The sequence below is a fragment of the Plectropomus leopardus genome, chromosome 15 (genome assembly GCF_008729295.1).
Source record: "Plectropomus leopardus isolate mb chromosome 15, YSFRI_Pleo_2.0, whole genome shotgun sequence".
Taxonomy (NCBI): Eukaryota; Metazoa; Chordata; class Actinopteri; order Perciformes; family Serranidae; genus Plectropomus; species Plectropomus leopardus.
This window is the reverse complement of record NC_056477.1, coordinates 11740317-11766953: the sequence shown is the minus strand read 5'-3', so window position 1 is coordinate 11766953 and position 26637 is coordinate 11740317. Positions and strand designations below refer to the sequence as shown.

Sequence of the window (26637 nt, the reverse complement as noted above, 5' to 3'; positions counted from 1 at the left end):
AATGGTAAATGGTAAGTTTACTGCATTTGTGTAGTGCTTTTCTAGTCTTATTGACTCAGACATGATTGGTCAAAACTACTTCGACTACAAATGGAAATCAGATGCTTCTGAATGCAAAAAATGCCCCTTTGCCTTGAAATTCTGCATTAATATGAATATATCTGTTTATAGAGATTATTTTGAGCGAGACCACATCTCTTAAAATTCCCTCAACTTTACAGAAGAGCATACTAAATCACTAAGTACAATCATAATACAATGTTGTTGTTGTTAAATAAAACAACTGATGCAGTGTTATGAAAAATAAAAAAAACTTAAATTGTTTTTAATGGTCCTGTTTTCCACTAATGAATAATTTCAGAGCTTTCAATTTATTTGCCATATGCATTTCATGCACGCGGATACATTATTAATGTTACTTTACCAATTAGTAACATTAACAGTGCACCCTGTATAATGAGCCTTCTGTGGACTCCTTTACATTCCCCCTATATACCCTTACTGAACATCCTGTAGGCTAAATCGTGTATCTGCCAAAGGATGAAGATCCCTCAGCTTTTCAGGCAAACCAGATAAAGCACATCCAGAGCTGACATTAACCTCCACAAAACTCATGAGCGGCTGAGATGAGACCAAACTATGAAAGAGAAAATATGTAGGTCAAAAGGTTGCTTCATACATCCCCACTTTCTCAGTGCAACATGCTCTGCCTGCCACAGTGCCAGACTTCTTTCTTAAGCTCGAGCAAAGTTCAACCACAACACGATCCTGCTCATTTTTCTCTGTACTGATGTCTCTCTCACAGGTTTCACTGCAGATCCAGACTGCATATGTGTGTCTGCACTTCCAGTAGAAGAGCTGGTTTGTGACAAGACAAAGGTGTGCTTTTATCTGCGGACATCATTATCCTCAGCAGCAATCTGTATGAATGAGACGTCGACTAATAACACCTGACATCTGGTCAATGCTTCCGAGATAGACTGCCCCCGCTGAAAAGTTCAAATAGTCAGCAAGAATGCGGGGGCAGGCGGGTGGGAGGATGTTGTATGTGTGTTTAGTGCGTGTGCGTGTGCAGACATTTAAGCTTGTATGTGGTTTCAGTGGGAGCTCTGCCAGAAAACAGGGAGGCAGGGTTTCAGGGTTTGAGGGTTCACACAGCTCTGGAGTGAGAAAGGTCTGCTTTTCATTACATCAACCCATATGTCCACATATCTGCTCCGCCTCCTAGACTCCACTCTGTTTCCTGGCATTGTTGTATCAGTCAGTGACCCAATCCTTCTCTCTCTTACTCCCAAAACCTAGATATTTGTGTGAGTGTGTCTGATTGTGCGTGATTAAAGGGGTAATAACTCTGTGGGCTGGCAGGCACAGGGTGCCGAGAAAATTAGAGATTCCAGAGCTGCATTTGAATATTACTACAATATATTCTATGGAGAGACTGAAAAGCAAGGCAGAGAAAAGTAAAGAGGTGGCGGGAAGAGCAGAGGGACCTCTGCTGTCTTAGCAGAATAAATCTGCACTGCTTCACATGCGCTTTAATCTTGATCTTATTTCACGTTTACAGTAAGAGAGGCAATTCAATTCACTTGAAGGAAAGCAGTGTGCAAGTGTTTTCTGTAGCTGGTGTTATTATCGCTATATTATCATTACTATATGAACTTATGTGCTATATGACTTCCAGGAAAGCAAAGCCAGTACATTCAGTGATGATATCTTACTTTAAGGTAACCAAGTGGTGGATAAATGTATGTCTGATATAGTTCAATGTGATGCACATAGCAAATTAATTCAAATCATATGCATGGGCGGATTATGAGACAATGGGCCCCTGGGCACAGACATGCAGAAGGCCCCACTTCTTTGCCAACATAGGAGCAAGACACAGACTCTATGGTTGTTTAGCCTCTTTTTGTGTCTCTTTGTAGTTGTTACGCATCTCTCTTTGGATTTGTGTCTCAGTTTCCAGTGATCCAGAATGAAAATCTGAGTAATTTGGCAGAATGTTTTTTGCTTGATGGAAAATATTCACTAATGATGTTTTGTTTTGTTTTTTAAAGTAGTGGACGTGTCATCAGAATTCTGCAGGCGCAGATTTCTTGTAGGCCTGTTGATAATCTGCAAACTTTTGTTCTGTTATTACAGATATTTCTTTTTTTCCAAAAAGCATAGACTGGCTGTTCATGAGACCACTGCACAGTTCTGTTGCACTGGTGATTTCTCACTTGACTTCTCCATTGTTGCCTTCTCCATCATCTCTTTCCCGTCTTAAAAATATCACAAGCCCACTGATGTCATGGTTTGACCCAAAACCTGCTAAATGAGAAGCAACTTTTTGGGTTCTGAACCAATTCATTTTGGCCAAGATTATCATTTTAAAATTTGGAGCAAGAACTGGAACAGAACCATTTCCATGTTGGTGAAAAAGGGGTACTGGAGTGACATTTTGCAACCTGCCAAATAAGCCCATTAAGTAGTCCATCCACGATCGTATGTATTATTGTATTTGGCACATAAATGTAATGCAAATACATTGTGTTTGTAGACCTGGGATTAAATGTAATGCAAATAAAAGAATCAGAAATAGTCTTTCTTCCTCGAGAGAACATCTGCGTTTCATTGCTTTCTGAGAGCAAACATCCTATATTTTGGAAAACTTTTTCTGGTGGAGGCACTCACTTTTTGAGGAAAGCACTTGTTCTGGCTTTGAAGTTGTTCTGTTTTGTTATGGTTGGGCCATATAGCTTTGATGAAAAACTCTACTGAGGGGCTGTGGTAACACAGGAGCCTCAGTTATTTATGAAATGAGGTGGTAGGAGTTAATGAATTGCACAGACAGAGACAGAGAGAGGAGAATAAAAAAAAAATCACAAACTCTGCTTCAAACTGCAGTAACTTATAACAAGTTCCTTGTGGGATATTAGGGATACCACTAGAGATGAGGCAATACCACAGAAATAAGGTCGCAAAAAAAATGACAAGCCTGTGTTGGAAAGCTACAGTAAGGCTGTAAAGAAGAGCCCTACAGAGCTGAACTGATCCTGAGTGGCCATTCTTTTGTCCCGCTGCATACATAAGGCCTGGTGGGTGGATAAGTAAAGTCACATGGTCACTTTTCCTTTTTCCCACACAAACACACCCACATCCTCCTCCATGCAGCCACTCTTCACTCTTCTTCATCTCACTAGTACTCACCCGCAGCGGGCAGTCTGCTCTGTCTGGATACTGTAGCAGCACCAAGTTGCGCTCTTTTCCCACAATGTATCCAATTCGGGAATAACATCCGCCTGGTTTATCCTCATTTTTGGGGCTTCTGTCGGAGGAATTCGACATCACATCGTCCGGAGCCAGATAATTTACGAGCTGAGCACTTTGTTTCAGGTAATTTTCAACTTACACTAACACGTTTGTCCTCGTGGGTTTGCTTTGTGTTTATGGAGCCTGCTCAGGTCTCAAAGTGTAGCTCGAGCTGCTATATTATCACCACTCCGCGTTACTTTTCGTGTAATTAATGGTTTAAAGTTGTAATATGACGCCGTGCACCGAGTGCTCTGCTGCTCAACCAGCGCTAAAAGTTTGATTTGGTGTATTGAAACTATTTCATATGCAGGCCTATGTAAGTTAATGTAGCTCTGGCTGAACCTCCTGTACCCCTCCACCCCCACATCCAGGTACCACGGCAGCATTGGAGGTGCTAACTGCTATTCAAAGTTGCTTAATTTACATGGGGCCTACCTTTGTTGACTGTTGACATGCTTTATGGCTGCTGGCTGGTCGGTAGAAGTGACTTCTTTCTGCTTTCACACTTTATGAGTTGGTCTCAATCTGTGTAGAAAAGAAAGAGACATTGACATTTTCCACCAAATCCTGCAAAGTGAGAGAAAATAAGTGCTGGTGAGAATGGGAGCTGTTGGTTCTGTGAGTGTAAGATGTTCACATTCATTGCTGCATCATTGAGCTGTACTATACTTGCATTATGTTCCCAGCAGCAGTGACTAACTCATCCTTTTTGCACATCAACAGCTCTGTACTTTCACAGCAGCATCAATCATATAACAATGTCCTCCTCGCTTTTTGTCTCCATCCCTGTAATTACATGAGTCACCAAAGCACCCATACAGTATCTTTTCTGTTAAAACAACACTTTGTTGCCTTGACAGCCTGAATGTGAAGTGAGCTGCGATGCTCCATCCTCTCTTGCAGATCCCTGAGGAAGTGTAGGAGGCCGTGCAGTGAAGACATGAGTTTGGTGGATGTGAGGCAGACGGCAGGGTCTCTCACCCTGTCCCTGAACACCAACGACCCCAAGGAGCGCTACCTCAACCGCATAGACGAGAATGACCCAGAGTACCTCCGCAGCAGGAACATGTCGCCTGACCTGAGGCAGGACTTTAACATGATGGAGCAGAAGAAGAGGGTCACCCAGATCCTGCAGAGTCCGGTATGTAGCCCCCAGCAGCTCTGTATAAGTGCCCTCCTACACACACAGCCTTCTGTGTGTGTATGAGTAATAAAAGAGAGCCAGAGAGTCAAACCATACCTTCACTCGAGACTGACTGAAATGCATTGTTTTCTTCTTGTTTATGTGAATGTCATGTCATGCACTCTGCTGCACTCAGATGTGGATTTAAGCTGCGAGTTTACTCTGCAGTTATAATGAAATGTACTGTTGCAGACAAACTTCCCTCTGTATGCCTGTTTGAACAGTGACATCAGGTTACATCTCTTTGGTGTTTTATCAGTGTTATTACAGATTATGTGTCCTAGCCCATTATTTTTAAATGCAGAGGAGAGTCAACATTACGAGTGGGTGATGTGGCCATAAAATAATATAGAGATATTTCAGGGTATTTTTGCGATAATGATATTCTTGACGATATGACAATAATACTCAGGATATTTTATTACGTATTTAAAGAATATACAATTGCAACAAAATAAGTGTTACAGTTTTATATGTCAGCATAAATGTAGTTTGCCTTAAAATATCCAGTAAGAACTGATTCCACATAACTGAAAATGCCCCTGGCAGGTAGAATTTTCACTTTCAACTAAGTTTGTTGATGCAGTATACTATTTTCTGACGCTATTATGCCAAGAATTTTTGTTATTATGTGAAAAATTATACCAGTATTATTGTGAATGATATGATATGGCACACCCCTGGTCGGGATGTACTAAGAAACTTCATAAATACTTAATATACACAATATCTGTGTTTTAAGCTTGTGCTGAATCAACAAGTTGATTAAATGATTAGCCAATCGATGGGATATTAACATAAAAGGCAAAAATTTTGATATTTGATTTATCTTTATATTAATCTTTTAAGCAAAAATGCTAAACATTCTCTGGTTTAAGCTTCTTAGATGTGAATATTTGCTGCCTGTCTTTGTTTTGCACAACATTAAATTGAAGATATTTAGGTTTTGAATTGATGGTCGGACATCAACAAGTTAATCTTTGATCAAACATGAAATTTAATTGATCAAATAAAGACCTGATTCTGAAATATAAACAATGTGTAGTCTCCTATTATATTTAAAGCATGTTTCAGTGACTAGCATCAGCAAACAAAGGACGCAATATATAACTATTTTATGACAAGGCGGCCATCTAGGGGTCTGGAAGAAGAGCATTGCGGCGACACTGGAACATGAAACTGGCAAAGCGACGCAATATTAATTTATATTCAATGTGTTTCATATTTCTAAGCATCCATAACTTTGTATGCTTCATAGCCTATACAATGCTTTTATAGAATATGCAATATGGTATGATAATGTCTCAGAAACAGCAGTGCAGTCTGGTTAGATGAAGTACAAGGAGGCGCAATAAACACATGCCAATGAAGTGCATGGAAATAAGACGAGCCCACACTCATCTGCGATTGCATAACAGGCCCAACAAGTGGAGCTCATCTCATCACCATGGGAACCGTGGTTGGATGACGCAGAATGCTGGAGCTTAGTTGCAGCACACAGGAAGAAAAGAAAGTGCTGTTTTAAGACTCACAGGCTACTCCTGAAGGCAAAAATTGATTGTGATGTTTTAATGCAATACCCCCCTGCTCCTTGTCAAGCCCTTTTCATGGACATACAAAGAGGTTTCTAGTGGCCTTTAGTGATTTGTGTACTGATGTTACAAGCATGCTGTGTGCCCTGACACATTGTTGTGTTGGAATGAAGTTCAAGTTAGGTTGTGTATAATGTAGTGCTGCTACAGCACCTTTTCCATTGCACAAAAAACCCCACTAACACCGGCTAACATCTGTCTTTTAAAAGTAATGGGAAAGGTTACAATAGGTATTCACACTCGTAGTTATGGGTATTTATAAGATCTGGCTTTGATTGGTTTTGATGGAAACACAACACCTTGGTGAACACGCAGATTTTAGTCCCTTTGCCAATGAGATTCTATGACAGGCTGTCACAAATTACCATCCATCTCCTCTCAAGCAAAACTCAAACATGGGTCCAAATTAGTGTGTACCGAGTTTGAGAAAGAGACTGAATAAGTAAGAGAAATAAAAAAAAGATGTCACCTCTGTAACATTTTCACTGGCTTCCATGCTGCTTTCTACTGTTTACTAACCCATTTTCTGGCCTGTTCATGATGTTGAACATGATGCACCAGAAAAAAACACACACAGAAAGGTAGGATCTTCTGCCACAGAGCTATGTACACAGCCCTGGTCTACTGGCCATGGGAAAGCAGTCTATCACCTATATTTTTAAGGTTTTCCCATTTAAAAAAATGTGTACATGTGATAATTTTGGAAAAGGAGTGTAGGTTAGTTGAGCTTTGAAAAAAACTTTCTTTTTTTGTCTACAGGTGTTTAAAGATGAGTTAGAAGGGCTGATTCAGGACCAGATGACGAAGGGCAACAACCCTACAGGTCTCCTGGCTCTGAGACAGATTGCTGACCTGGTCATGGCCAGCACTGTGGGAGGGGCTGGCCCCTTGACTTCACCCATCAGTGAGTGTGTTTCTATGTGTGTTTGTGTGTTTGTGTGTGTGTGTGTGTGTGTGTGTGTGTGTGTGTGTGTGTGTGTGTGTGTGAATGTCTACCTCTATCTGCATCCGGGCTTGATTGTCATTCAGTGTGTGTATACTCTGTGTGCATTATGCAAGCTGAATATCTTCATTGTCAGAGGCTGAATCGCCAGACTCTTGTGACACTGAGCAACCCTGAAACAGCAGAGAAGGCAGAAAGCTGTTGACAGCACTCTTCATTGTCAGTGTGTCTATTAAGCAGCCCGCATGACCAGTCTTGGTAATAACTTACAGCAGTTTGCAAGGCTAATGATGTTAGCCTAACCTTTTTGCCTTATGTTTCTTGGGAGGTCATAGAGCACTGTGGAACTAAAAGTCTGACTATCGGGGCTGCAAATGTTTAGGAAAATGTCACTGTAGGAAATGACTGTGAGGTCACACAGGCAGACCTGCCCTTTTAAAAGCTAAAGTGGCTGTAAAAGATAGCGTCCTGTATCATTAAATGGCCTTATATGGTGTTACAACCCAAAAATACCCTTCAGTTTTTTGATGGGAATTCTGAGAAAGGCCTTTTTTTAAGCTTCAGCTGTAGAGACTCAAGTTCACTGGGATGTTTTAACTTTATACTGTGCAAGAAAACCATGTAAAGATCTTTGTAGATGTTTGGGGAAAATGCAAATTTAATGTTTCTAATTCATTACAAGTTACTACTTATGTTGTGTCTTGTGGCAGGCGTTGGGATGGTGACTCCAGTCAATGACTTGTATGGCATTGAGTCCCCCTCCTTTGCCAAAGGGGAGAAACAGAGTCGCTGCAGGCTGGCCAGCCTCTACAGGCTTGTTGACCTCTTCAGCTGGGCTCGTTTTACAAGCTCCTACATTACTGTGAGTACAACATCACAACTTCTTGCCGCTCCAGTGCACCTCTGCTTATGTATGCTGCACAAGCTTTGTGTATTTTTATGCAAGCCTTGTGTTTTCTGGGCACTGGGAGGCTTAAAGGGGAATACCTCTTTATTTTCAGAGCCCATATATTATTTATGGCTTGGAAAAGTCAGATTTGTGAATATGTACAGCTCCCCAACAGCAAGAACTCAAACTGAAATATGTGATGAACACCTGCGATGTCAAGATATGAAGCTCAGATTCTCCCTAAAGACAAAGCCTAGAAAGTCAGTTTTATCAACCCACACACCGATTTTTGAGTTTTTCCAGAGTGAAGAGATTTTTCCTTTGTGGTTCAGAGTTTCCTGTACCCTTGAATCCGGGAAATGGTTCTCCTTGTTCTGAGTAGCTGTTAACCCGGCTTTTAAAACTTTTTAAGAGTAGAGATTTGGTCTCTTGTGGTGTTGGTACTTTTTAACAGGCTTTTTGACCCTAACAGGAATATATTTATTTGGGAAAAAAGTCCTGCTTAGTCATCGTAAGGTCCAAACAGGCATTTCAGAATGTCTTTCTCGTGTTATTAATTTCATTGTAATCTATCTAAGTTTTGAGTTTTAATTATATGTTATTTTGTTTTTCAGGTGCGTGTCAGTAAAGAACAGGACCATGTCCTTATCAGTCCACGAGGTCTGTCTTTTGCTGAAGTGACGGCAGCAAATTTGGTAAGCACGATGTCTGTGCTTTATCATGGAACTTAACAACATGCATTGGACAAAATATAGAGCACAATTTAAGTTTATTTGGTGAAATCGCAAATAATGTCATTGCTAATCCACTAAATTAATACCTTTATATTTTAAGTGGGGAATAGGTTGTGAAAATGCAGTACGAAATATTAGTGGTTTTATTCTAATGGGAATGGCCAGGTGGTAATACCAAATGTGTGTTTTCAACATACATTATATCTGACAGACCTTTTCCTACAGAGTTCCTACAGCTTTCTAGATAACATACTTAATAATTGCTAATGAAGTTTCTTTTTTTCTGTTGTAAGTTGTCATTTTTGTCTTTCCAAAAATAAGAAGTGTTGTACTGAAGGACATGTTCACCAGCATGATTCCAATTGGACTCCTAACTTTACTTAATTTTGCTTTATTAAATACAAACACTAGGGCTGTACCTTCCCAACCACCATTTTTGGTAGGGATGCACAACAATGTCAGCAGGTCATCAGTTTCGCCAAATACAGGTTTTAAATTGAAATATTGGAATTGGCCAACATGCTGATTTCTGCCAGTGTCACAAAAAAAGCAAATACTGTACTGCAGCTGCCAACTGCAGATAACTGTCTGCAATTCGTCTCACCTTTTCCTTTTCCATGTCAGACAGCCAATATACTTGCTTGAAGTGGGGTTCGATGACTACACTGAGGACACTGGCCACCTCCTTTCAGTTTACTCCACAAGTTAACTGGTGAAAAAACATAACAAAAAACAAAGCATTCAAAGACTGATTCTTACGTTGATTACCAAGGCAACAATCAAAGCATTGAAGCATTTAGGTAGGCCCTAACAGCACCCCTGAAATGTAAACCAACTTAGCTTTTACAGATTATCCTAATAATACAAAAACAGTGCGTCCATCAACTGCTTAACATATATCTCTTGTAATATGTATTCTGATTACACTGAAAATTTTGCAGTTAATCAAGGTAGTTTACAATGAAGTAGACAGTGATTTAATTTTTTTTTAGGATATTAAGAGTGAATGGCAATCGTCACAGTCAGTTTGTTTAGGTTGCATTCATGATCTTTGGTGGTCAATGGTCATGGATAGATTGACAAGGTATTGCACTCTGCTACACTTCAGTGCCATTTAGGGTGCACGCCCTTTCGTAAACAATAATGATGCACATTACAACTGTAAAACAGTCCATGGGATGTGTAAATATTTGACGGGCTGTTTGGAGTATCAGCATTTACTATGAATAAAATTGTATCAACATTTAAGTTTGTGCAGTGTCACATGAATAGAAGATATGTGATGAAAAGTAATTGAGCGTTAAAGGCACTCTGGAGTTTTTGACTACAAGTTTCACCGTAGGCAATTTGGTCTATGGTCCCTATTTTGTTTGTATGACATGCACTGGCACAAGGATCCACAAGCACAAACACAATTATGTGGGTGATGCAATACACATAATAATGTGCTAGCAAAATTCAGGGAAGAATGAGACTGCAAGCTAGCTAGCTAGCAAACATTGATGTAAACAATGAGGGTTAAAAAGTACATTTATATTACAAAACAACAGCATTGCAAATGTTTTAGGAGGAGAGAATAACATGCAACGCTTTGTCAGGCCTCAAGGATAAACACAATGCGTCTTCGTTAAAAATTAATTAATGTAAACACAGCTTTGTTTGTTTACAAGAAAACTCCACAGGGTGCCTTTAATGGTTCAGCCATACTGTATGTAATTACCTACAGGTTTAGTATATAAAGTGATTATTCGTCATGTTCCGAAATAATAATAAGCTTGTTCTTCTTTTCTTCTGCCATCTGTAGGTGAAAGTAAACATAATTGGTGAAGTGGTGGACCAGGGTTCGACTGATATGGGCATCGACCTCTTTGGGTTTGCTCCTCATTCTGCCATTTACTCAATGCGCCCTGATGTGAGATGCATCATCCACATACATACCCCCGCCACAGCTGCTGTGAGTGCGCTCTAGGCCGATATTAAATGAGCTTCATCTTAATCTAAGCTGCTGTTAAATGCTTGTTTTGCACCAGAGGAAAAGGCTGAGTTAAAAGCAGCCCCCTACTACTTATTTTAGATGCAGCCCCTGTAACACGCTTTTACCATTTCCTTTGAAGCTGGGCTGTAAAATGCACAGCACATGATTAACATTGCTGTGTAAAGTTTTATTTGTGCCTTATAGCAAAAAATGTGCCTCTATTTATATGTTGGTGCATCACAGTCTTACTTGCTTTTATCCCTTGTTAACAGGTGTCCTCGATGAAATGTGGAATCCTGCCCATTTCCCAGGAGGCTTTGCTTCTGGGAGACGTGAGCTGCTTTGGTTACCATGGCAGCCTGGATAATAAAGAAGAGAAGGTGGAGTTTCAGAAAGCTCTGGGCCCGACTGCCAAGGTACTGTCAAACCAAGGGACTCTATTAGTGACAGGCTCACTTTCTCATGGGACAGAGCGGGCTTTTAACCAGTCATGACTTATTATAATATACTGGATGCACGACTAGTTTAATGTCAGATTATCTGTACCTGTTGGTTGGTAAATGTTAATGAAGTGATACATGTGCATAGAGTATAACTCTTTTTACAAATCACTTTGAATTTGAAGCATTTTTTTCTTTATTGTTTTACCACTCAATTTGCCTAACATGTATATGCACAAATAGGACATAATATTATAAACACCTTTTAATAAAATATCTCAACATTTTAGGAAATACCCTATTCACTTTGATTGCTGAAAGTAAAATTAATACTCTTCTCTTACCTGTCTGCTAAATATGAAGCTAAAGTCAGGAGATCATAAGTTTAGCATAAAGACTTGGAGAAGCGGGAAGTAGAGCTAGCCCTGCTCTGTCCATTTTTGGAAAAAAAAAAATTTTTAAGTGTCCATTTTAGGTTTTTTTGTGCCTAACTGTTAGTTGGTTGAATGCAGTAACCTCTGGGGTCTTGTCATCACCGTTAGGTTGCCAGGTAACCAGCTATGACTCCAGGAAATCACTGCTCCACACTTTTTAAATAGTCCAACACATAGCCTCCATAAAATAAGAAATTTTTTACACTTTTTGTACGTCTTAAACAAACAAGAAAGAATGTGTTAAGTTGTGAACTTTAGAGCTGGTTATAGCTACCAGTCTTTATGCTATGCTAAGCTGATCGGCTGTTGGCTGCACCCTTATATAAAACAGACAGATATAAGAGTGGCATCGATCCGCTCATCCAACTTTTTAACAGAAAGCAAATAAGCATATCATCGCTGATTTACATTTGTAAGTAGGCACTAGACATGTGAAAGCGATTATGCTCGTGCAATGGTTTGTCTGCGTAACACTGCAGTTACACCTCCAACACATTAGGTGGTGATGGGGTGTCTGTGTGCCACTTGGTTGAGTTTCTGTAGAGTGTTGGACAGTTTGTTTGATTAAAGAAACTCACATAAAACATGACTGAATAGTTATCCTATTCAGCAAAAGTACAAAATTCAGTTCCATAACTCACAAGGACCACAGGGAGAACAATTGTCTTATACTAGACATGTTTTGACATGTCATGACTCTCTTCCCTCTTTGACACTTATACACTGTCCTATCAAATAAAAGGCAAAAAGTCCCAAAAATTATCTTAAATGTAGCATGTTTGCTCCATTTAAGAATTTGCAACATTTTCTTACATCCGATGGTTGAGGAGAAAACAAAATGAGGGCTTGCAAAAAAGTACTTTTCGCACTTGTCTGTAAGAACCCTGCACAAATTCAGCCTTACTCATTTGCATACATGGCAGATTGTATCAGCAGAGATTGTGTCAATGCTACATGTGTCGTGTATGTTGATAAGGAAATATTTGCTAATTTATGCACATAATAATTAATGTAATTGCAATTAGCATATGCATTGTATTAGCTTAGCTTGATTTGTTCAGTGTATCATGGTGATCATGGTGTTTCCTGTTTTTCAGGTGATGATCCTGAGGAACCATGGGCTGCTTGCTTTGGGAGAAACAGTAGAGGAGGCTTTTCACTATGTGTACCACTCACAGCAGGCTTGTGAAATCCAGGTAAAAAAAAAAAAAAAAGAAAAAAAGCTTGATTTCTGTTCTCCATGTCACCTCTGCCTGGTAATGACATGTAATTGTAATATTTTACAATTTTTTATAATATTTTACACATTTAGAAGCGAACCACATGCACATGGATAACTTATATAATTTTTCCCATTTCACCTCTTGCAGTCTTTCTCATTTCTTCGACGAATGAGTCAGACTTGGTTGCAGATAGTTAAGTATTACTGCAGTGCCGGAAAAGGGCGAAAAACTGATGTCTAACATACAGAATGTTTGAACAAAGCTCAGTCAAATATGTGCTAGAGAGCACCGTTCACAGTCAAAGCCAGGTGAAACCCTGCAGTGTTTTTGTGAAACTCCTGTTGCTTTGTGTCGGGGAGGCAGTTGGGTTGTTTTTTTTTCATCAGCCTGCTGTGTCTGGACTGTATTTGTTTTTCTATTGTTTCTGACAGATATTGACAGCCCAGTTGACATATAATTACATTCTTTTAGAATGAAAATCCTACTCAATCTTAGAGGAGAAAATATTTAATGTTGTGAAATTAATGGTCTCTCTCTAAGCAAGTTTTGACATTGCAGAATTATAATTAATGCATGAGGGAAAACTATCACAGAATAATAATTTGTCTTTTAACTCTACAGTTTTGTATACTACAATAATCTTGTTGCCTCTGTTTAGGTGAATGTTTTGAGATGTTCAGGCGTGGACGACCTTGTGCTTCTGGATAGAGAGAAGTTTAAACCCAAGACCCAGGGAGTGGCCGCTGCTGGGCATGTGATGGACAATGAGGTCAAGTGGAAAGTGGGCGAGGCCGAGCTAGAGTCCCTCATGAGGATGCTGGACAACCTGGTGAGTGATCTCTGACCTGTGCCTTCTACCCATGATGCTTTGAGTTTCCTGTCTTAGGCGCTTCCTCAGGAAGAGTCTGATTAGAGAACGCAATGAAAATAGATGCTTTTTTTGTCCATCTTATCTAAAAACAGTTGTGTAATTGGATTCTAGTGTCTGATGGTAGCTGTCGCTGCAGTTATTTATTGTTATGTTTTTTGTCTGTGGCCAAAATGAGGTCCACTGGTTTTGTTTCACCTTAAAGATTTCTGTGCTGTTCTGCTCTGCTGGCAATTTAAACCTTGCTATTCCAGCCACACTGCTAATAACCGGTCCCTGACATGTTCTGTGGACACAGAAAATGTCAGACTGTGTCTGTTTGAGTGGGCTTCTCGCTAACAACTGTGGATGGAGTGGGCTGCAGCTGTGTTAGCTCTGTGTGATCATAGCCCGCCCACCCCACTCAATCATAGCTTCCAGATGGTGAGGCGTGCTGTGGGCAGTCGCAGCCGCACAGACCACACAATCACTTAGTGTAAGGACTCTAGTGTACTCAGTTTGGAAATCAGATTTGGCGTTTTCTCCAAGACTGTTGAACATGGTGCTGGGTGCAAATGCCAGTACACTCACTGCAACAGGAGGTCTGTCTGTCCATGCCAGAGGCTCCAGTTGGACAATCTCTGTGCATGTTTAACTTAATTACCAGAATTTCTTCTGTAATCTGGGCTACTTGAAAGGTGGTAACAGATTCTGACCAGGTGCTTTCCACTTTAATCAGAGTAATGTATGTGTTAATCAAGCCTGTACATCCCAAAAGTGCTGCTAATCACAATTTTGGGAAACTGTACTTTGGATGGCAGTGAACGCTACTGTGAATAAATGATGGCTTGCTCACACTGTGGCGATCAAAGCCCAAAGCTGGGACCATTTTTAGTGGCAAACCTGTCATCTGCCTGCGAAAAAACGCCAATTTTGATTTTGATTGTACTGCTGTATTGCTGGCTTTAGACTGCACTCTGCACCCGCTGCGCGTTCCCATCGGTTGTCTAGTTGTCTCTATCGTCTTTGATGTATTGTTAACAACACACAGCTTTAAACCAAAGTTTTATCTTTTCTCTCTGAAACTGGGCACATCTGCAAAAACGCTGTTTGTATATACAGCGTTGTTTAAATATTTAGAGGCATTGTATAAGTGGATCTTGGGTGGCCTGCGCGTCCTTTGAATTGTGTGTCTTTTGTAGTTGATTTTTCTTATTAAATGTATTGTGGGGAAAGACAGTGCAAAATTCAGCAAACAATTTCACCTCTGGCAAAGGAAAACTGTCAAGTAAGTATGTTGGAATTATGTTTCCTCTTTGTGTGACCTTCTAGGGATACAGAACAGGCTACTCTTACAGGAACCCCATTGTCCGTGAAAAACCCCGCTCTAAGAATGACGTGGAGATCCCCGCCACAGTTTCAGCTGTGCCACCAGAGGACGATGAGTTGGGTCTGCGGAGCCCGTTCAAGTTTATGGTGCAGAAACAGCAGAGAGAAAGGACCCGGTGGCTCAACTCGCCCAACAGCTACTTGCGGGTCAATGTTCCTGAACATTCACACAGCGGGGATGTCAGCCCCAGGACCAAGACCATGGTGTGTTGATTTTCATGTCAACCTGAAACAAATTTAATAATCTAGTTCTGACTGTTCTGGCCTCTGAAGGGAATAGTGAGCTCGGGTGATACCATTGCTTTGTATAAGCCTGCCCTCTTGTGGCCAATTTGATAAATACAAGTTTTAAAGATTATTTGAGTTCCTTTTCCAGGTTGTACTCACATATCTTTTTTTGTCTCAGTGGATGAAGTCTTCAGAGCCAGGCAATAGCATGGGCACACCAATAAAGATTGAGGACCCAAACCAGTTTGTCCCACTCAACACTGATCCCACAGAGGTTTTGGATAAGAGGAACAGGGTCAGTTAAACATCATCACATTGGTCACACAACATTGCCTCTGCATGTTATCATTCTAACACTAAAAATGCACAAAGACTAAAAGACTCACACACCACTTTAAGCTCAGGTGGCATAGACAGTGCTAAAAGACTTGTTTTTCAATAAATTGATGCTGGTTAACATGTTCTGACAAGTAGGGCTGCAAATAGTAATTTTCTTAATCAATCAATCAATCAATCTGCCATTTATTTTCTCAATTATGTTTAGTCTCCATTCTAATTTCCCAAAGCCAAGTTGATGTTGCCAAACTGGTTATCCAGAACCCCTAAATACTCTGTTTTCTGCCATATATGAAAAAGAAAAGCATTACATGCTCCCATCTAAGAAGTTGGTGTCAGCGAATGTTGAACATGTTACTTAAAAACTGATCATCAAAATTGTTGTTAAAAATGTTCTCGTTGACCAGCTTAACATTTATCCAACTTATTGTTGCAGCTCTACTGACAAGAATCCTTATACAGTAGCAGCATTTCATACATTCATCAATCACATAGCTGATGGATTGATTGACTGATGAACTCTGCTGCCACTAAGGGATGAAACTAATGATTATTTACATTGTTGATTAATGTGTCAGTTTTCTAGATTAACCGATCAAGCTGTTTGGCCTTTAATATGTCATAACATGGTGAAAAATGTCAATCAGTGTTTCCTAAAGCCTGAAACGATGTCTCAAATGTCTAGTTTTGTCCACAACACAAATATATTCAGTTTACTGGCATATAGGAGAAGAAGAAGAAGAAGAAGAAGAAAAAGAAAAGAAAATGATAATATTTGAGTTTTTTTTCCTTTCAGAATGTACTCGTACCTGTTAATAGACTATGAAATGGTCAATTAAATAGTTGGCAGCTAATTGGTTATTTAATTTAGCATTGCAGCTCTACTATGATTTGTTTTGTTGAGTGTATACAGAAGCACCCCCCCCCCCATGTTGGCAGGTGTAGTAGTATGATATTAAGATATTGTATGTAATGTCAAAGAATCCTGGACCAAGTTTAATATGATGTTGTGGCATACATTTGTTCAGATAAAAGAGCAGCACAGAGGTGACCTGATGACAGCTGGACCAAAATCTCAGTTACTAGCAGGCATTGTTGTGGACACCGTGAAAGGACCAGTAAGTACTTTTAACCATTTGTAAAAAGTTATGAAGGTGGAACCACATTTCTTGATACAGAATGTGTCTGTATTTTCTACAACACTGCTGCAGTTTTCAAAACACTAAGAACAATCAACATATTTTATGCTATGCAACACGAAACACTTACTAGACAAGACATTTAGCTCAAAAGTACATAACTTCAAGTTCATCACTGCTTCTAAAGTAAAAAATATAAGACACTGTGCTCAGACAGAGGTAACGAGAGCCAAAGCCAGATTCGAAAGGTGCAAAAAGAGTTTATACACCCAATCAAGGAGGACGTCTCTAATATTAAGCTTTCAGTGCAAGGAAAAATGCACAAACATTTCAGCTCAGCCCTCTTTACTGTGCAGTAGCCCTTTAGTTTCATGGTTTGGTCCTTTTAACCTGTCAAAAATAGTGTTTGTCACGTGACAAGTATCAACCAAAGACACAACTGAACATCCATTCACAAAATGATCATATACAGATAATTCAAGAAAAGAGATATGAACTGACATTAATGTGATCCTTATGCGGTCCGCCCAACCATATGGACACATTAAGACTATCAAATGTCAACAGCAAGTGTCAGTGAGACAGAAGACACTAATTGTATCTCTTCATATAATTCTTTCATTGAGACTTGCACAATTATAAAATCAAAGATCCTGTTGCAAAAACAGCTGCCTGCTACCACTGGACCGAGTTTTACCGATTTTGATGACAGAGGCTAGGCATTGCATCACTGGATAAAATGAAGATTTTTTACACTACATTTGATTCATGTATGAGAGCAACTAGAAATGCATACACTGTTGTAGAGAAATGAACCATAGTTTTGAGAACTGCACATGGGATTCAAGGAAATTATGATTTTCATTCGCTCAAGGCAACTGGGAAAAACTGCAAAGATAAATTTATAACAAGTTATCATTGTTACATAAGAGCAACTGCTTTTATACACTGCAAAATGCACCACATCAGGTTTTCATAATGTCTTTTTATTGTCTGCTGTCAATCAGGCTTTCATCATCGAGGACGAGGAGCAGATTCGCTCTCTTCCGCCCAACCCTTTCAATGAGCTCACAGACACGGTGCTGGAGGAATACAAGAGCCTGGTAGAAAGAAGGCAGCAAGGCCACGAAGGTAGTCAAACTGTTTCTTTACCTTTTCAAAGGCTTAAAGGGGAACTCCAATTGAATTAAGAATTACAATATGTTATTTCCATAGCCAAGGACAGTTTGAGCAATATTTGTGAACACAAGCTACTCTCTCTCAAAGCCAGAAAACACAAAAGTAAATCTCAAAATAGTGATGAGTGTAAAGTCTGGAGCTGCTCTATAGACAATGAATGGAATTTTATGAAACCACAGAATTTTGTTTTCTTTTTTTATAGCCAAATGAGCTTTACTTTGTTGCAATGTTCTCAGTTCTGAAACAGAAAATGTACCCAACAAAGCAGAACATTCCCCTGGCTGTGCAGTGTCATCCATTATATCTTCCCCAATTCATTTTCTATGGAGCAGCTCCAGACTTTATATTTGATTACATCACAAATTGAGTTTTAGCACTCTAGTTTTTGGATTTGGGAGAGACTCGTTCATGTTAACTAACATTTTTGGACTGTCAAGGATCTTAGAAATAACATGTAGCCTATGGATTTTTGAAATGGGTTTAGTTTCCCCTTTAATGTGCACTATTGCTATTTAGAGCCACAGCAAACCTCTACTTAACTTAATCCTACTTGGGTTTACACAAGCTCATATCTGCCATCATGTCATGTAGATTATGAGTGTATGATGTTTTGAAGTTAATCCTTTGTGGTCCCAGAGGTCAGGAAAGAAATTGAGATGGAGAGACAAAGCTAATCTCATTTTAACAGCAATCTCTGACTTCACGAAGCAAGGCCAAAAAGAAGCCGTTAAAGTTAAGGACACATTATATGCAGATATCTGAAGAACTATGAATCAAACTGACTTTTAATTAGAAAAAGACACATTAGACATAATTGTGTGGATTGCAGTTGCTTTATGTCCTGATAATTATTTGGGTCTGATGCTTAATTGTAGTTTTTAATGTTACAAAAGTTTGCTGTAGTCATTGCATCCACATAAAAGCAGCCTCATTAGGCCGTAGTCCAGGCAGTTAATTAGTCCAGTCAGTGCTTGATTCCTGCCTGGAGGAAAACATTGAAACTACATTCACTGAAATGAGGATATTCCTGCAAAAATGCCCGCGGGAGAAAAATGTCAGTCCATGGTTTCACTCATCCTCTGAGTTGTGAAGTCAGCTCACAGGGATGGTGAGAGATGAGCTGCAAAGACATCAGTCTTGTCAAACTACTCATGTCCCGGTTACGACTGCCGACAAGGCTGTTTGTGCAGGAGGGAAGTATTCCTACAGCTGTGTATAAGAGTAGCCACTTTATTTTTCATTATAACAGTAATGTGTCAGCCTTAAAACACATCAGCTGTTGGTTGATTAATAAGATGTAGCAACATTGTTAAACCAGCTTAGTGTTCAATGTTTTTTGTTTGTATTTGCAATACTAATCGCATGGGTCTAGGGATGGCAATGCTTTACCTTTTACCTAGCACCATCATGATATTTTGAGTTAAATGTCTTGTTTGCTACTGGATGCACTGCCATGAAATTTGGTCCAGACATAGAAATCCCCGCTCAGGATGAATTATAATCACTTTTATGATCCCTAAGTGGCCCTGCGCCTCACATTAGCTGTGCTAACTCAACTAGCATGCAAAGTATGGCCAACTAGCATGCATGTTCTGCACCTGCATGAGAGGAAATAACTATACCAGCAGACGGCGGTAGTCTGTACTGGTTTGATCTCATTATCAGAATTATTTTCCTTTATTTGCCTTGTGTCTGAAGAGGCACATTGTTTTGCACACACACATATGTGCATAAATACAAAATATAAACAAATAGAAAAACAAAATAACCCCAAAACCATACCACAAACACTACAGACATTACGAAAAGTGCAAACAATTTCATCGCTCCCTACATTCAATGTTTGACACGGGCACACTGAGGCCTTCTTTATTGGACTGAGTGACAAGAGTTCCTGTGGGATTACCGTCATTGTGACCCTTCTAACATGCAGACTTGTAAGGCTGAATGAAGGCCGACTGTTGCCTCGTGTTGCCTATGTCTTGGTCAAAAAGTTGCACTTAAACGCACTGCAAAGACCGAAGCCAACAGCCAACATACACATAAGTTCTGCCCCTGTGTGAGAGTAACTGTGAAAGTAACTCTCCAACAAGCAGGCAATGATAGTTTGTATTCATCATGCCAAAAGGGAAACTGGAGGAGTAACAGGACTGATTCAAGACACTCTAGTTAGCCAGTTAGCACATTAAAACCTGAAGATATTTACCGTGCACCAGTGAGCAATAACACAAACAGTTAAAGACCACTTCCGCTAAAGAGCCCAATGGCTATAAACAATCTTACCAAATATAACAAGTTTGTTTTGATCTCATGCCCTCTTGAGTTTTTGTTTACTTTCCTTACTTATGTGCCTCTTCTTATGCACTGTGCTCAACTGCCAATCAGAGTGATTTTACTCATCCACAGGCTCCTCTGGCTCAGAAAAAACAATTCAACATGCTAAATCGGCCCTAAAAAACAGGCAACACCTTAGACTGATGGTGAAGGACGCGGCGAAAACTGGGATGGCGGGCACTTACCGACAGCCCAACATAGACCAACGGCCGACCATCGGCCATGGTGTGTCAGGACGTTTATATTTAGCTGCTGAGCCAAAGTGCAACTTCACAGAGCTTCTAGTATGACTGTAGGCTCTTAGTTTTGTTGCTTCCTCAGAAAGTGAAAAAATACAACTCTGAACAACATAAATTTGTTCATCTAGTGTGCCTCACTCACAGGAACATACCAGCGTTAATGAATGACTGACCTGTGATTACTGGAATCCTTTTACAGAGGATGATGATGCCACTGATGCAGATGAGATGACAACCTTTGATGGCTCCACTATCTCCCTGTCCCTCTCTCCCATAATGACGCCAGCTAAACAAGGTAATTAGCTAGTCAATAGGCTCTGAAATTATTATTTGAATTTGCTAGCAAAAGCTGTTGCTTGTTTGTTTCTTTGGTTTATGTCCATCTGGTCCAAGCAGTAAAAAAAAAACCCTACAATGCACACCCTCCTAGCCACATCCTTCTTCACTGACTTGTTTCCATCATTTGACAGACACAATACCCAATGGGAAAGACCACTTGGATGAGACGGACGAGGATCTGAGCATCGAGGTATCCAAGATGAGTGTGAGCACTTCGGATACAGTGGATATCTCCATTTCATCTCAGGAGAAGGTGGGGGAGGCTCAGACCCCAGAGAGCCAAACCAAGTCTCCCAAGAAGAAGAAAAAGACATTTCGCACACCTTCATTTTTGAAAAAGAGCAAGAAAAAGAAGGAAAAGAAAGAAAAAACAGAAGCCTGAAGGCATTTACTGTAAAAAAAAATTTTTTTAAAAAACAATTAATTTTTTGCAAGGAAAACATCTGAAATGCCTTCTTAATTTTCAGCTTGTTGAAGGAAAGTGAAATAAGAGAAAAGACTATCATCTAGTCAGAAAGTCTCCAAGGACGGTGTTGTTTTCACACAGTTTCCTTCATTCACAGCTATTATTTCATGTGAAAGTTTTTCCGAGATGTGCCAGCAGATGGTAATATGGGAGGTTTTTTTTTTTTTAGAATTTGTGATTGACCACTCCCGAGGGGCTCACTAAAACAAAATCTAATGAAACGTGAACACAAAACTGCATATTTGTGGTTGTTATTACCCATATTTTTAATGGGGTTTAGAACAAAAGGTGATGAAAACATCAGATAACAGATGAGTATTTGTGATTTTTTTTTCTTTTTGCACAAGTTCATTGTTGAATGTATACTGAAAGCTAAGAAAACTGTGTAAACAATTTTAAAATGTAACAATCACACTAATAATGTAACAGTTGCTGAAGATTATTCAACGTTCAACCTTGTAAGAAGTACGATTTGTATCTGAACGTATTCATTATACTATCTTGTAATAATATATGTTGGTTTATATCATAGGTATGACAATATAGTGTTTGATAGTTAAATAACTAATTTGATAGTCTTTATGTATTTACTTTACATACTAACTCTTACACAAAACATGCTGTGATTGAAAATTCAGTAATAATTCATATTGTTTTAACATTCATGTCAGTGGTGTTGTTCCCATGGTTGCTGCTTTATTGTAATGGTGACGAGGAATGGACTGTGACTAACAGAAAGAAACCAGCAAAGTGATGATTCTTGCATATTGATGTTTATGAGTGACAATATTTGACTGATTGCTTGGATGTTGAAGATGAAAGTGCCAAGCCTGAATTGCAGAAAGTTGAAAGTGATTAATGTTTTGACAAATTTTTATCAGTTGATGGCAATATGCTGTGGAAAGCTTGTCTTCATAGCCAATATTAGAGTTCAATATGAAGTATATTAGAGGACCATATATTTACATCCCAGTCCAAAATGTGAATGTTTGTTTTGACCCAAAGGGAGTGACTCTTTGCCAATGTAAATAGTTTGTTTTTGTGCTTTGTTATGCTAAACCAAATGTTGAACAACGAAATATAGAAATGTGACAGTACAATCTAATAATATTTTAACACTTCTTTTATCGCATTTTTTTATTCACCTTAAGTAAGCTCCCTATTTAGAGACAATGCACAGTGCATTGTGTTTACAAATTGTACTACTTAGGTCATTTGTGTGCCTAGTGCTTGTATTTCCTGCATTGTTTACACTGCTGCCTGTGCCGCCTGGATTTTCTCCACGGTGTTTTACGTAACAGTCGCCTTCCCTGAAAGTCAGTCCTTTTAAAATTGCCCTCCGCCTGATGTAATAAAAGCTTGGATATGTTTCCATAAATGTTTTATTGCTCTCTTGTTTATTGACTGAAGGGCATGTGCTGTCATCATTTCTTATCTTTAGTCTAAATCAGTTTCAAACACAGGGTGTTTTTTTTTCATTTTAAAGTTTCAGTGTGTTCGATTCAGGGGGATTCTGTGGGATCTAGCGATTGCAGATTGCAACCAGCTGAAACTCCTTCAGTTTTCATTGTTCAGTAGGTCTTTACTAGGAGCTGAATTGTCCTCAGAGGTTTTGTCCTCTCCAAAACAAACTGACTATGTGATCAACACCCGTAAAAATGCAGAGTAAAGCAGTTTCACAATTCAAATCAGTTTCTCATGTTCCTGTTTGACTTGTTGCAGAGGCCCCTCTCATCTTTTTACTGATCCAGACATTCATGAGGTTTTTATTGGAAGCCGAATTACCCGCAGAGCTCTCCTCCTCTCCAAAATAAATGAACCTGGTGATTTAAATTATTAGACACACTAAATAATGCTTTTTCACAAGTTAGTATTTCTCCTACATTGTTCAGTTGGTCGAAGACGGGCCGCTGACCGAGCACCTGGTAATGTGTGCTCACCATTTTTCTCTGATAATTTAAGATGCAGACTTTCAGGTTTGTTTTTTTTTTTTTACTTATTGAAATTTTTTTTACCATGAGTCAAATTATCAGCAGAGGTCTCCTCCTCCTCTCCAAATGAACAGATCGAGTGATTTAAACTGGTAAAAACACAGGATACAGGAGTTTGATTTTTTTTGTTTAAATAAAAAAAAAAAGTATTTTTGCAAAGCTGCATGTCGCGGAGGAGCTGCTAACTTCAGTGGCCGACATTAAAATGCAAATAATCCTATCTAGAGCCAGCGTTTGGTTTGTATGTTCTGAGCTACTGTGGAAACATGGCCGTGTAATATGTGCACTCTGTGGACCTTATGCAGATACTAACTGCTCATTCTAAGGTGACAAAAACATTATTCTTATTTTTAGGTGATTATACACAAAAGAAAAAACACTTATTATAACATATTACATATCTTTCAATATACCCCCCTTAATCCTACACACTGAACCCTTAGTGGTTGGATACTTATGCATTTATTTCAGTCTGGTTTGGTGTGAAACTCCCGCTCATTATATCCAATTCTAAGAGACTACACTTAGCTGCAAGTATGAAATAAAGCTTCTGGAAAACTTTTTCAAAAAGCCTCCCCTTTTTATAAAACACAGCGTCCCCCTAAAACAATGCACTCTGTTCAGTGATAATTGACCGTGTGAAGCTGTATAATCAGTCCTCAGCCATGATATGAACGGGCGTTGTCATGGTAATCCACTGAGAGGGGGCTGCGGAGACAAAGAGGGGATTTGGTGTCTCCAACAGGTGTTCATGTTGAGGGAGTGACAGGATCTATACCTACACCACCCCCTACACACACACACACACACACACACACACACACACACACACACACACAAAAACCTCCTACGAGATGACATATGGACAAGAAGATGAGGTCAAAGGGTAGCGCATTCAATTGAACATGAAAATGACTAAACAGGGTTCCTGCAGCTGTAGGCAAGGTGGATTTAAGACTTTTCATATGCCACTTGCAATTAAGTCCAGTTTTCTAATGACCAAAATTAAAGGACTGTTTTATTTTGCCCAAATGTTTACCATAACATAAAACATGACTTTGTTTGTCCAGTGAAAAAGTTGGGTTATCTACATCAAATGTTGAAAAAAACAAAAACAAAAAAAATCCTTTTTAGAGTGAAAGACAATGGTCATATTATATTATCATAAAAGATATCATATCTGGAACTTCTGGCCAATTTGTGTTTTTCAATCTGCATGTACGTATACGCTGCTTGGATTCCCATCGTGATGACTTAAAGAAAAGAAATGTATTAAATTGTTTTTTGAGATTTTACACTGCAATGTCAGAAAAAAACGATTACAAAAATCCTACTTCCCGTGTCTGAGAATTAAGACTTTGGAAAGATTAATTTCAGTACATTTTTAAATTAATTAATTCAATGTCGTGAACTCTGAAATAAAGAAATAAATCACACATTCAGTCTTTACAAAAGGGATACTAAACAAAAATGGGTTTTTTCCTCAACTTTTGTCTTTCTTCTTGTCTAAAATGCATGACCAGCGCCAGCTCCAAACTTGTTATCTGAACGATCCCTTTTAAAGTGTGGACGACAAAGCTTAGCGCTGAGCTCTCCCATGTCCTGACAGCACTAAGGAGAGGACGAAGCAGGTGACACACGTCTGGCCTGCTGGATTGTCCTTCTGCTGTGACCTCAGGGCAAAGTGCAGCTATTGTTTTAAAACAACAGGGGCCCGCTGCTGCTGCTGCTGCTGCTGCTGCTGCTGCTGCTGCTGCTGCTGCTGTTGCACAACATGTCATCCGAGACTGTCATCTTATAGGCCACCAGCATGTGCTAGGACAGAATCGGCTAGATAGATAAATAGAAAAAAATTATATTTTCCCTTTCAGCAACATCTCAAATGCCTTATACTCCCTGCTGTGTGAGACCAGCGTGGGATGTTTGGCACATTCTTTCAATAAAAACACACAAACACACACCCACACGCACACCAGTACCGTGTGACTTTGCCTCCTCTGTGACAGCCGAGCCACTGGTGTAATCCTCAGGCTTTTCAGATTACTCCAGTTGGGGTCACATTCTACACCAACCTATAGCGGGTCAGCTTTCCACGCTGTCACTATCAGTGTGCAGCTCGCACAGTCAGTCAGCCCTGCACACGAGCCTCACAGCAGAGATGAGCCTTTTCCTGGTGAAATGCTGTCAGTTTTGCACCCACCCTTCTGAACTCTCTGTCCATGTCTGACTCTATTTATCTGTCTTTTCTGGCACATGGGTAGCAGTAGATGCCATGATGTCTGGATTTTACATTGGCATTATGGAAGATACTCTGGTCACAAGAGCCTGAATCAAATGGAGAAAGACAAACTGGCTGAGAGAGCACTGCAAAAACAGGTCTGCATTTGCTGGGGTTTTATAAGCAACCTTTCCACATATTCAGCCTGTTTTTTTTCCCCTCTCAAGAGTGTGTCTCAGATCAGGACCGTCTGTGTGTGTCAGGCCTTGCCAGGCAGCTGAAATAGACTCCATGGGAGGGTGTGCTCTCTCACAGGCGTCCGTTACAGGCCTGGCCACATCTGCAGCGGGCCAGCCATCTGCACCCATTGTCTCAGAGGCACAACACAGCCCTGCACGCATGGCTAGCCTCATAAAGGCAGGCCCTTTCCCCCTCTGTCCTCCTCCATCCCTCACAGTGTGGGGGGAAAAAATGACTTCTTAATCAGTCAAAAGGGACAACAGAAGTGGAAAATCAAGCTAAGAGTTAGACTGAATTTCAAGGTTACCCCCCAAAAAGGACAGGAAACTTGAAACATCAGCAAAGTTGGGTCACTGTCACTATCATGTAAATTGAAGGAGCCCCACAGGATGGCCCCTGTTCATTCCGACATTAACTATAACCTCACATTACTTTATTGTTATCTCTGTGCAAGTTTTAAAAGTGGAGACCTAAACAAAAGGGAGCTATGGCAAAATAAGAGACTTTAAGAAAGACAAAGCAAGGACAATGGACAAAGAATCCCAAACTACCTCTAAAATCATATGAATGTATTGCATTCACACCCAGGGGAAACCTCTTCACTTTGGGATGCAGAAAGGAGCAGAAAGTATGACATCAGACACCAACCATTTCTCTATGTCCCTAATATTCAGGATGAACTATTGATTAGACCTGATACTGTCCAGTAGTCTAATGCTTTTTCCCTTTTAAGGTCTGCTCACATGCATTCAGACAAAACTGTGTGCACAAGAAAGTCAGCTCTTATTTGTCATAATTATTCCACTAAAAGTCAAGTGAATAAAAGCAGCGTTGTTACAAATGAAAGCAGGCATTATGTGCGTTATTTGTTATTCTCCTGCAGTATTGATAATGAGGATTTATTATGGCACAGTTGACAATGAATGCAATGTGCATGCGTTAGTGGGAGGGATTATCCACCAAGTAGGGCAAGTGGCTGAGG

General features: G+C 39.8%; 1 protein-coding gene across 3 annotated transcripts in view; it reads left to right on the top strand.

Annotated features, from left to right (window-relative positions):
- LOC121954470 (gamma-adducin-like) overlaps nt 1-22591 on the top strand; it is a 28183-nt gene extending 5592 nt beyond the window's left edge. For 2 of the 3 annotated variants that reach the window (XM_042501976.1, XM_042501977.1), the window contains 14 exons: nt 4201-4438; nt 6832-6976; nt 7726-7877; nt 8519-8599; nt 10443-10592; nt 10886-11029; nt 12585-12683; nt 13369-13539; nt 14890-15150; nt 15353-15469; nt 16539-16628; nt 17657-17780; nt 20601-20696; nt 20872-22591. In XM_042501976.1, coding sequence (XP_042357910.1) covers nt 4238-4438; nt 6832-6976; nt 7726-7877; nt 8519-8599; nt 10443-10592; nt 10886-11029; nt 12585-12683; nt 13369-13539; nt 14890-15150; nt 15353-15469; nt 16539-16628; nt 17657-17780; nt 20601-20696; nt 20872-21122 — 2082 coding nt within the window. In that variant the 5' untranslated portion in view covers nt 4201-4237 and the 3' untranslated portion in view covers nt 21123-22591. Of the gene's footprint in view, nt 1-3154; nt 3379-4200; nt 4439-6831; nt 6977-7725; nt 7878-8518; nt 8600-10442; nt 10593-10885; nt 11030-12584; nt 12684-13368; nt 13540-14889; nt 15151-15352; nt 15470-16538; nt 16629-17656; nt 17781-20600; nt 20697-20871 lie in introns of those variants that run through there. The other variant, XM_042501975.1, reaches the window with a different exon arrangement.
- Nucleotides 22592-26637: the final 4046 nt, after the last annotated feature.